Source organism: Sebastes umbrosus, chromosome 7, assembly GCF_015220745.1.
Source record: "Sebastes umbrosus isolate fSebUmb1 chromosome 7, fSebUmb1.pri, whole genome shotgun sequence".
Classification (NCBI taxonomy): domain Eukaryota; kingdom Metazoa; phylum Chordata; class Actinopteri; order Perciformes; family Sebastidae; genus Sebastes; species Sebastes umbrosus.
The window spans coordinates 11,346,079-11,358,493 of NC_051275.1; the positions used below are offsets into that span (position 1 = coordinate 11,346,079).

The following is a 12,415-nucleotide window of genomic DNA, read 5'->3' on the forward strand; positions in this document are numbered from 1 at the left end:
GACGTTGCCACAGCATCAGGAGTAAAACTCTGAGTCTAAAAATACTGGATTCAGCTGATAAAATATCCACCATGTGGAAGTTTTATTAATTGCAAAATGTAAAATCATCCCAGGTTGCGAAAACCAACAAATCACAATCACAATCACAATCAAATCAAGTATAATACCTCAGTGTCCTCAGTGGTAGCTACGGCCCTGAGTGTAGGTGGAGTGTTCCTGTGTTTCATCAGACTTAGCTAGTCTTGTTTTTTTAAAGTATTTTATTCTCCTGACAATAAATTCCAACTAAATTAAGTTAATTAGGGTCATTTCCTGTGAAACAGAATTACTGTCAGGAAGTGTGTCAGAGTGGAATATAGGGTACATGTGTATCTGCACATATTCATCCTCTGTTGAAATGTTCTTTATATTGTTAGCTTTCTTGGTAAAATATTTAAAATGAAAGCAACAACAAACTGTGTATGTGAACAGCACCCAAAAGAAAAGGCCAAACCAACGTCTGCTGGCTGACGTCACTCAGCTCAGTGCTGATGTCCTGATATCGGTATCAGGTTCCAGCCAGTGTGAAACGTTAGCTTTTCAGCATCAGATTACAGTCTGTTGACTAGATCTGATAAGTGTAACAGTATTCCAGGTTGGTGTTACCTTGAGTCCAGTCCAAGGTCAGACAGGGCTACAGGCTTGACCCAAAAACTTTGTTTTGCAACATGTCAAAGGCAGAACAGACGTTTCAGGTCTCCTTCAAGTCCTCCACCTGGCTGCCACTGCGTCCACACCATGGACCCGACTGTTTACTGATGTAAACAGACTTGTTAATTACAGTAAATACTGACAGATGTACAGTATGTGTACATCAGTGCTGTCGTGTCAATTCAGTTTTCCAGGGATAGACTGAAACAGCTCAACAGCTGTTGGACTTATTGAACTTTTGTACATACATTCATGGTCCCCAGAGGATGAATACCTCTGATGTCACTCTGATCCTCTAATATTTTGTCTCCTTCCACCACAAGGTTGATACGTTTGGTTTAGACATAAATATCTCCACAACCGTTGGATGGATTGCCATGTACGGTATGTGTAGACATTCATGCTCCTCACAGGATGAATTATAATACTTCTGCTGCTTTAGTTTCTGTTCTCTTACATAAAAATTGTTTTCATTAGTTGACAAAACAATCTCATCACAAGATCCATTCAGTAGTGTTCTCGAGCTTTTGATTGTACCACATGATCTTCTTCAGCAGACGGAGTTTGCCCTGTACTTATAGATATTACCGTTTCCAAGTTTCTGAGCACTTTAAGGACGTCTTGTCTGTGTTGGTTTAAAGGTTGAGATTGAAAATTTATTCTTTACCGTAGTAGATGAAAAGAGACACTAATCATCACACGATCTTTCTTAGTAGATGGAGTTTGCCCACTTAATCTGTTAGACGTAGAGAATGAACATTCAATCCCAACTGATGTCTTTTATTTTTTTTTCCAATCACTTTGACATTGTAATCGGTCAACCGATTTTATCGGCAGATATAAGCCTATCACAGATATATAGTGTATATTTGCGCCTATATAAAAACTTTATTTTAAGGAATATAATGCAAAAAAGTTTCTTGGGTAATTTAGAAATGGTGTCATCGTCCAGCAGAGCGCCCGCACAAAAATGACTATTGCCAACATACTGTAAGCCACCATGTTCTGAACAGACTCATTACAAACATTAAGAAAAGTACGATTTGCATTTTGGAACATAAAACAGCAACTAGGCGAGCATGATGGGAAATGTGGGCCGTTGCTATCGCTACAATACTCTCAGCACTGGCAGAGTGTGCATCACAGCTGAGCAGAAGGTGGTGCGGCAACCGTCATTTGACTCACGCTCAGGCCCGCTGTGTGTCTTGTTCACAGACTGTACAAAATATGGACGTAGTCTCCGTAACATCACCCATTGGTTTCTGAAGAATGAAGCTCAAAGTGGGCGGTTCCGGCCGTCACCAACTCCAGTTAATCCAAAAACGTGCAAAGAGGCGGAGCCTGGATGGGCCGAATGCAGCCTGGTTGCTGAAACATGCCCACTTAGTTGGAAGTTACCAAGCTAGCTAAGGCTAACAAGCCATGCTGAGAAGCTATAGGCTGTATCATGGAAGAGAACGGGCTAATATACTAATCTGTGTAGACGGCTAACATTAACCCTGTGGTCTTGTTGCTCCCAGTTGCCGGTTGGTAACGGTGTAAAATAATACTAACGTTAGAATTTCACTCACCGAAAAAAGTCAGTCGGTCAATCAATTTATTTGTCACATGAAATCGTACAAGGTAACGTTACAATTCCAGTGTGGGCATGGAGGTCCTCCGGTGGCAGACCACCTCCCAACGGCTGCACATTGGCCAGCAGGATGCCCGGCGTACAATTAACCGCACAGCAGAAAGCCATATCACGGCTGAGAGGCTAAGTTCAGTGACTCGAACTAGTCGAGGTGACATCGAGATCTTCATCTTGCATGTGCTTCGACTGCGCACAGTTTGCAAATTATGCCTGACTTACATTGAACATAATGACTGCGCCATAGGGGAAGTAAACACTCGGGATCACTGCTACACATCATTCACAAACAGATACATACTGTAGTAACTTATAATTATATAATTCCCAGTGAAATTTAGTGTTTCAGTGAACTGAGGTCATTTTGGACTACATATATATATAGATATATAGATATATATATATATCTATATATCTATATATATACAGTATATTGTTATATAATTTTACTCCATTGTAAGACTTTGTGAACAGATGTAATATATTAAAAGGACATAATCCCACTCTTTCCTGGTAGGCGTTTCATATCTGCAGGAAGGACTGAGCAAAGTTGAAGTCATTGGAAATATTTACTGAGTGAAAACAGTATTTGTGTTAAAAAGAGAAAGTGTCCTCAGCAAAGGCAGAAGATGGCATACTCACCACTCTGCTATTATTTGAGACTGGCTTATTTGAATAGCAGCTTTTATTTGAGAATAGGTTTGGTCTACTATAAAATGTACATGATTCTTTGTGCTCCTCTAAGTCGACTGTGCTGCTTTCACACTCTCCCCAGGCTTCATATCAACAGCGCGGTGTTTGGTTAAGATCAGAAATGGGATTTCTTAGCTCACGGTGACCTGGCTGTGAGGATATCTCTGTCCAGGGACATATCAGAAGCTGTGTTAGTCTACAGTGATTTGGAGGACACATTGATCTGCCCTCACGCCGGCTGTGCAGTTTACTGAGCGCCAGCCAACTGCTGGCTGAGAAATGCCTGGAATTTTTCAAAAAGACAGAGTTTTCCTACCTGAAGCGATACCTCCACACAGAGGTTAAAAGTTCATGTGTGTTTGTGAAGGCTGCAAAGGGAGGCTAGGAGGAGGAGTGGGCCGGGCTCCAGATGTTGCCCCCTCCTCCCCTCATTAAGTCCTGATGTCTGCAAACACTCTCTGCCCTCCTACCTTAACAGTGTCACAATAGGATCTTACTTTACATCTCTGCTGACCAGTTTAATCTGTTTCTCCTAAGTTGCAGGCAGCTAGTTGTTTCAGTTTATTTCCATACAGTATGAAAGTCATCTTGCAGATTTGAATACAACTTTAGATAGAGCACCTGAACCATGGACTTTGCGTGTGCTTTGTACTGTGCATATGTAAACCCACAACGGCTACACGAGCCACCATGTATGTTACTGACCATATCAAATGTATAAAGCATCGGATTTACTTATTTTCCGTTATAACTTTGGAGGAACTCATTTATATTTTAGTGTGTGCACATTATGCAGAATATGCATTAGCCCTTGTGTGGTGTTCATGTTTTTGTTACTCAGCCAATGTCCGCCGGTCTGTTGGACCCACCCCATTATTGGGTTTTTAAATCAATACAGCCATAACAATTTATGTAAAAACAGATGTTTACTTTATCCCAATTACAAGCAATATAGACAGCATACGGTTAATATTTGCCATTTACTTCTGTAGGATATTATTTATGAACAAAAGTGCTATTTTTTTTGTGATAAAATGTAATAAAAAATAAAAATCAATTATAATGAAGATATGGGTGGAAAAAAACATTTATCTTGAACAAATATAAATGAAACAATGTTTTTATTGATGTTTATTTCTTTGAACTTAATTAGAAATTCATGTCAGTCTACACAACACGAACCCCATTGAACACATATCCTATTCATGCCAGCTTATACAACACATGAGGGGCAGAGTTTTACTGTGTGTGTGTTGCATTTTTTGACATCCATATTTCTCCACTTGCTGGCTGCTGAGGGGCTCGTTTTTGAGCTGCCTGATGGACAGTCTCATCCTCTTCTTCATACTCATTGTCAGACTCTGACTTGACAGAAATGTGATCCTAATATTCTGAAAACTTTTCCTCTTCATCCTCATCTTCCAAAAGTTCTCTCTCTTCTAAAATCATTTCTAAAGCCCTCTGAGCAGAGAGTGTTTTTGCCATCTTGATCGATCGCGATAAGGAGCCACACAGCCAATTTGCAGCTGGGATATAGTGTGAGAAAATATAGACTAGTTCCCACAAGACAGAGGGTAAAATGTGCGGGAATGTGGGAGCAGACAGGTGTCGGTGCTTGAAATGTAACAACCTAATGCGGGAACAGCAGGAGCAGAAAGACAAAACTCACACACACACACACACACACACACACACACACACACACACACACACACACTTACAGTAGGCCTAGGTCAGAGGATGACAGAGTGTAGGTACTGTACACAGCACCTACAATTTCCACACATTTATCTCCCTCGGGAGTCCAGAGGACCCGAACATCATACATGTAATATAATTGTGTAGGGGGGTGTACAGTGTGCAGTCATTGAAAAATGTGTTCTTTTATATGTTCTTCATAGAAAATGAGCCAATGAGTCTGAGGTTGAAAAAATAATGAATCACATCATTTTTCTTTTAGTAAACATTGAAAACGGGTCCCACAGACCCCAAACACCACACAAGGGTTAAAAGAAACAAATCAGCAGGGTCTTGGCACCAGCGGGAGACATATCAAATTATATATTTTGTAATTATTGTGTTAGGAAGGATTTTTGTCAAATTCTTCAGTAAAACCAAGGAGTGACATAGTGTTTCATGCAAAAATACACCTTCTTTACAGGCTACAGTCCTTTCTTTAGGTCAAAACATTGAACTGTGTTATTTAGGGCTGTCAATCGATTACAATTTTAATCAAATTATTTACTTGATATGCTGATTATTTAATTGGATTAATCGCATATATCAATATTTGCTTGGAAAAGCCCCAAAATGAAGATATTTCAACTAAGAAACATTCTATTATCATCACACATGAGTAAAGCATCCACTAGAAATATCAAAAGGACACATTAGAAATCAATTAATTGTTTCATTTCCAATATTCTTTCCAAATATGTGTTTTTATCATTAAACATAAGCCCATCACTCTCACCATCACCAGCCTAAAATTTGGCCATACATTTTTTTTGAAAATTATTATCATAAGCTTATCACTTATGCACCGATGTGGCCATAACAGTCTTTTTAAAAAAAACTTTTAATACTATTTACATGCCTAACTAACGCACTGACCGGTTGGAATCGTTTGATGCACGGTGTCAGAAGGGTGCGCTCGTAATTTCACTCCGGTGGTGTCAGTGGCACCCTGAGTGCTCTCTTGTCATTTAGAAATGTAGAGCGCTGCTCTCAGAGGCTCGGTGCCACACCGCCAGCCTGTCTGAACCCCGTAATGGTTGACTGTGTGGCATAGTGTGATGGTAAAGGTAGTGTTATAAACATTAAATCATTTTAATAATTCTTTTAAGGCGTTATATCCACTTCTGACTACTAAAGAATGATGAATATTTTTATGGCAACTTAAAGCACCTGGTTAAGGTTAGGGAGAGACAGTGATCTACTGACTGGAAGCCAACCTAAACCGGTCTTTCCCTAACCGGCCCTTAACCAAGTGTTAAGTAGCCTATTCCTTAATCTATATAAACAGATGAATGTAGAATATGAATGTAGAATCAGTTGACAACGGGACAAGATTTTGGTAGCTGAAGCGTTCTGGTTTCTGTTTGTAGTCCGAGTAGTATTGACCAATCATGTTTGAGCAGGCTTTGTTTGAATGCAGAAACAGTCCATGTGGAGAGCAAAAGAGGCGGAGTCTGGGAGCCCACCGGCTATCGTCTGTTGAGGATTTAGCTTTTTATAAGCTTTTTAAAAAAAATGTTTGGTAGTGAATCACCAAACAATCCTGTCGTCCACGTCATCTCTCAATTCCAATTTCTTTGTCTTGTCTCACATTGTTATTGACTATAAACAATGACCGGCACACAGAAGAGGAAGTCGGCCATCCACCCCAACATCCTCCAAATGACTTCTGTGGTGTATACAGCATACAGTTTCCTCAAAAACATATTTGGCAAAGTACATTAGTATGTAAGGAAAATAGTTTGTAGAAGACAATGTTGTACATGCAGATTCATGCAAAATTCTGCCATCATTCTGCCAGCAGGATGGTGTCTTGATAATTATTAAAATCTATTTCCTGACAAAGCTAGTCCAAAGTGGCGGCACAATTTAGTTTCACAAACCAGCCAGAACCAGCAGACACAGAAGGCATAAAGAGGAGAGAAGGACACAAATAGTATAACACAATACTTTCCCAAAACACCATGAACTAAAGGATAAATCTGGTGATATTCTACGTACATGTGCAAGGCTAAACCGCAACTGAATAGAGCGTCCAACGCCCGGTATATCTGATTTCTCTGTGCCACAGACCTTCCAAAAACTATTAGAAACAAATCAATGAGCCTCACTGTGTCACTGGTTGACGTGTTCCTTCATCACCATGAACTCACACACTGTACTCAATCCTACAAACACAGTCCTGCTGCCACTAATACTCACTAGAGTACCAAATGTGGATTAATCCGCTGCTGAAAATAGTCCCCAACAAATGCACTCTTTCCTTCAGCTTGAGTAAAGTTTGTTCAAAACTACAGTGAGCAGCTATTTAAGGAAATGACTGTGCCTGACTGAAATCTAAAATGAAACTATTTGTGAGCTGTTTTTTAAAGCCTTACGTCTTCACTAGAAACCACAGACATCTTTTCCGTCTGGAGCTGTGGTTGGAGCTGTGGCTGCGGCTGCTGAACTCTTTTTATAGAAAGCTCTGACTCTGCTCCAACATCAAACCATCAAAACATGCCGAAGCCAACGGACACTTCTCTGCTGTGTGTAAACGGACATGAACCAGCCCCCAAGCTATTCCTTTCTGGGTTTGATAACTTGGACATTTGGTGTTATTGAAGGCAGATGCTGATACTTTAAAGCAAGTCTTGTGCTGCTGTTATGGTATGCTAAAAACCTAACCCGCATTCTGCAGAGGTGTGGTCATGGCTTTCGTTACACAGAAGCTGGAGTTGGTTCAGCTTGACGTGCTTGGGAATCTTGTACACAACCCAAAACCTGTCTGGTCTGTGAGACTGTCATCCATTACCTAGGGCAGAGGTTCTCAATTTTACAAGATAGATACCCCTCATTGTAAGTCCCTTGGAATAATCTAATGTAGCCTATTTTTCATTATTTTTATTATGATGACTCTCTCTATTCTGGAGAGGGACGTTAACAGCTTGTTTAAAAGGCAGAAATCCCACAAAGCAACCGGGCCAGACTCTGTCTTTCCCTCCACCCTGAAGCACTGTGCTGATCAGGTAAATACAGAACCGATCTATTAGCTTGTGATAATGCAGTTGGTTATGCAGGGTTTGGAAGCGTAGGCTATATTAACTGGCACTAAATGGATTATAGTAACTGGATCGTTTTAACAACAGGATCATGGATACACATTGATTTGATTGATTTATTTTAATGTGAAATGTGTAACAAGGATTTCCTCTGGTACAATGAGGTATTTATTTGAATAATTTTTAAACAGATTGTACTAATTTTTGACACAGTACTATCTAGTTTGTACCTGTTGGAGTGCCGCGTAGCTGCGTGTAGAGAAACAAAAATAGACCAGTCATGTAAAACCATGTTTTCCGGGCCTCAGTGTGGTGATCTGAAATAGCTTTGTTTCTGGATTACAACTGAACAATTCTGCTTTTAGTTATTGTAAATATTTAGTAAATGAATATATGTCAATCAAATTCTATCATAGTTATTATATTGAAGTTGGAAAACTGCACCAGATTATATTTATCCTGATTCCAGGAAGGCTTTCAACTGTCTGTGTGTGTGTGTGTGTGTGTGTGCGTGTGTGTGTGCGTGTGTGTGTGTGTGTGTGTGTGTGTGTGTGTGCGTGCTCCCTGCAGGTGTGTGAGGAGAGGGCTGTGCAGCAGGCGTCACTCTCTGAGGATATTGCTCATCCTGCTCGTCGTCTGTATTGCCTTTGTCGCCCGCCAGGCCAGGTAAAGTCTGCTGCTGCCCCACCCCCCTCCACCCCTCCTCCACCCTACATCCACCTGTAGGCTCCGAGTCTTCCTTCCCTTAGGGGAGAATTAGTTTCATCATTCCACACTCCCTGCTGTTTACTTGTGGGGAGTGACAGGGTCAGAGCCTTGACGCCAAACCTTACTGCTGTACATACTGTATTATACATTCACTTAATATTCTGTTCCACACGTTGACTGACCGAAATTATGATAAAATAATTAAATTGCAATATCGTGTCATGTCATCAGAGTTTTTAAACCCTGGGTCAGGAATAGGGTTGAATGCTGCGAATTGAGATTCCAATATTTCCTGGGAATTCTTGCCAAAATCTGCTCTCATTTCCTGGAAAAAGTACCGTCAAGAGCACAGGATGTTTCTGCCTCCGCGCCAGCGTCAGCCGTGACCAGAGGCATTATGTTTTCGGGTTGTCTGGCTGTACGTCCGTCTGGATCATTCTTGTGAACACAATATCTCAGGGACGCCTTGAGGGAATTTCTTCAAAATTGGCCCAAGCGTCCTCTTGGACTCACACATGGATGTAAACTGCAATTTCACTGGTTGGCGGAGGCATACAACCACGAGGCTGTAATTCTAATTAGAGTATGTTTTTGTGTGTCTGTGTGCCCAAACTGAAGGCATACTTACTGAAACCAAAACGCCTTCTCCGAACCTCGTTACAGTAACACTGCCATGCAACTGTCGTAGCCTGAAATGCAGTTATTATGGTAGTGAACAAGTGGCTTAATCAAACATGGAAGCCTCTATCTTGAGTCAGACTACAGAGAGGCATTCAAATAAGCAGAGATTGAGTGCAGACAACCGCCCTGGCAGTTATTACATTATGAGTTACTACACGCCCTAACATTACAACTAAAATCCAAGAACACACTAAAGCAGCTGCATGCAACAGAAGTTCCTTCTGTGACGCTCTACACAGTTTAACTTCAGGTCAGCACTAAGATGGTTAAACACTATCCTGTAACCATTCGGACGTATTAAAACAGATAAGCGATATGATAAGCGAATACGGTTAAAAACAGTGGATCGCATTATTGCATTGTGTTTCCTCCACCTCAAAGACAGAATTGTTGATCTACTATCACAAAATCTAAAGAAAATAAAAAAAATCAGAAAATGTGAATAAACCACATTCACAGTGCTTTTATGGCGAGAAGTCCCAGGAATCATGGGAGTGAAGTCATAAACTTATAATCACAGGAAATCTTTCAACCCTTGTCAGGACCCTCGGTTTATAATATATGATCTTTTCTGCATTTGTATGTAAACCACATTCTAGTTCACATCGAGAGTTAAAACATTAATCTGCTGGTTTAATGAGTATTTGTGAACCTAAAGAGACTATGTTTAAAATGAATAAATAAATAAAACATCTCAATGACTTCTCCCAGGAATGACAAGCAGACAGGACTACCACACCTGGGATTCACTGTCGACAAACAGCACCTGTTTCCTACTGTGCAGAACGTCTGGGAAGGCCTCCGTTATGAGTCTTCACTTGCAGTAGCGACAGACGTGAGGTCACTACAGGCCGAAAGAACTGCAGATCTTCATCGCCAGACTGAGGGATATCGAAAGCAATCGGATTATATTCTGTCAAGACATGTGGCTCACCTGGCTGCAGGCTCTCAGATGGAGGCAAGAAAAGTTTCATCTGGGAAGCTGATTCTACCAAAACATGGAACAAGCCTTGGACTTCCAGGTTCTTTGGCCCTCCACAGTTCTTGGAAAGGTTTAACTGCAGACACTGACACTCCATCAAGTCTTTTAAAGACTTACATTAACAGTGTCCATCCTAAAGCAACCTGCCACCCAAAGTCTCATATTGTTTTCCTCAAAACACACAAAACAGCAAGCAGCACCGTCTTAAACATCCTGTATCGCTATGGTGAAAGCAGGAACTTGACCTTTGCCCTCCCTTTGAACAAACACAGCCAGTTGTTTTATCCGTTCGTCTTTGATTCACGTTTTGTGGAAGGTGTTAGCAGCCGAACTGTGAGGGAGTTCCACATCATGTGCAACCACATGAGGTTTAGAAAATCTGAGGTGAGCTTCATCAGAAAATGATTCAAGTGTAGTAGAACTGTTGCCATGCCTGTTTGGTCCTGTATGGAGGAGTTTACAGCCCAGTTTATATGTCCACATGGACTCCATATTGGCTGAATGTGCATCTGGACAAACTTTATGATCCCCACTTAGTTGTCTTAAATGCCAGAGCACTTACCCACTTTGTGCCCCAATGGACATGTTGGCGTTCATTTCTTTTGATTTCATTTCTCATACCTATATAAAAACAACTGTTTCATTTTTAAAAATGTATTTAACTAAGTAGAATTCAAATTAAATTCCTCCTATGTTGTGTCCCAGGTGGCAAAAGTGATGCCCAAGGACACCTTCTACTTTTCCATCCTGAGGCATCCTGTGACCATGATGGAGTCCATCTTTATCTATTACAAGAGCATCCCAGCCTTCCACAAGACTCGCAGCCTGGACGACTTCCTCGACAATGGCTGGAGAAACTACAGCTCATCAGTGACCAACAACCACTACGCTCACAATATCCTGGCTTTCGACTTTGGCTTCGACAACAACGTTGCAGCTGGTGCTGAGGACCTGGAGGAGAGAGCCAGCGTGGCTATCGCAGCCATCGAACGGGACTTCCACCTTATTCTTATCTCTGAGTACTTTGATGAGTCCATGATCTTGCTCAAGCACGACCTTTGCTGGTCCCTGGAAGATGTGGTTTCCTTTAAGCTCAACAGTCGCAGTGAACGAAGCCGTCAACCACTTTTACCAAACACTGCAGAGAAAATCAAGAGGTGGAATGCTTTGGACTGGATGATCTACCTGCACTTTAACACCACCTTCTGGCACAAAGTGGATCGTCTCATTGGGCGAGAGCAGATGAAGAGGGAAGTATCTCAGTTGAGAGAGCTACAAGCCAATCTAGCAAACATCTGCCTGCAAGATGACGGAGCAGTTGACCCGTCCAAGATAAAAGACGCCAGGTTGAAGCCGTTCCAGTATGGAGCAGCTGTAATTCAAGGCTATAATCTAAACCCACACATAGACAATCATACCAAAATAAAATGTCAAAGATTTATAACTCCAGAACTGCAGTACACAGACAGTCTATACACCCAGCAGTTCCCAATGCTAGCTGCTAAGCATCGACAAGACACTAAGATGGTTGCTTCACAGCGTCGACGCTCAGACAGAATGGGAATGGCCTGGGCCAGGGAAGCCCATCAGAAACGGATCATAAGACGGCAATTCTCAAATCTCATGCACCAAAAGGCCCCAACAGGTGCCCTGTTATCACACACAGAAGCTAACAGTAGAACAAGTAGGCCATGATTGGTAACTGTGACTAAGGTTGGGTATCGTCTGGATTTTAATGATTCTGGTTGTGGTTCTGCTTATTGATTACGGTTCTTCACGGTTCTTGAAACACCGATACTGAAACACTGTAAACCTGCTGAATGACACACAGGGTCCAACATACTGTATGAGCCAGTAAATACAATCAGCCAGCTGCCCGATTGGGTCACTGCTCCAGAAAGTAAAATTAATTAAAAAAATAAAATAAAAAATTAAAATAATAATTTCATTCAAATCATTTTCCAGACTTTGCTTCATGAGCGACATTACTGACTCGGCTCTGCTCTGTCCTCTTGGCTCTGTGACTGTCTCACAGTACTGTGAATAAAGTGTAGCAGACAGACAGGGCGGCCTGTTTACTTCATAGATGAACTGGTTCAGTATAAAGAACGCAAAAGAACATTCATTACATGAGACTGGGCTGAGAATGATGACTGATGTTACAAGAGCAGCAGAGCCACTGTGAGGAGAGAGAGAGAGAGAGAGAGAGAGAGAGAGAGAGAGAGAGAGAGAGAGAGAGAGAGAGAGAGAGAG

At 41.4% G+C, this 12,415-nt stretch overlaps 1 protein-coding gene across 2 annotated transcripts in view; it reads left to right on the plus strand.

The window, feature by feature from the left end:
• The window catches only part of gal3st2 (galactose-3-O-sulfotransferase 2), a 15,357-nt gene extending 3,247 nt beyond the window's left edge, over nucleotides 1–12,110 (plus strand). The window contains exons 2-4 of one of the 2 annotated variants that reach the window (XM_037774223.1): nucleotides 8,362–8,457; nucleotides 9,892–10,546; nucleotides 10,868–12,110. In XM_037774223.1, coding sequence (XP_037630151.1) covers nucleotides 8,362–8,457; nucleotides 9,892–10,546; nucleotides 10,868–11,857 — 1,741 coding nt within the window. In that variant the 3' untranslated portion in view covers nucleotides 11,858–12,110. The remainder of the gene's footprint in view (nucleotides 1–8,361; nucleotides 8,458–9,891; nucleotides 10,547–10,867) is intronic. The other variant, XM_037774222.1, reaches the window with a different exon arrangement.
• Nucleotides 12,111–12,415: the final 305 nt, after the last annotated feature.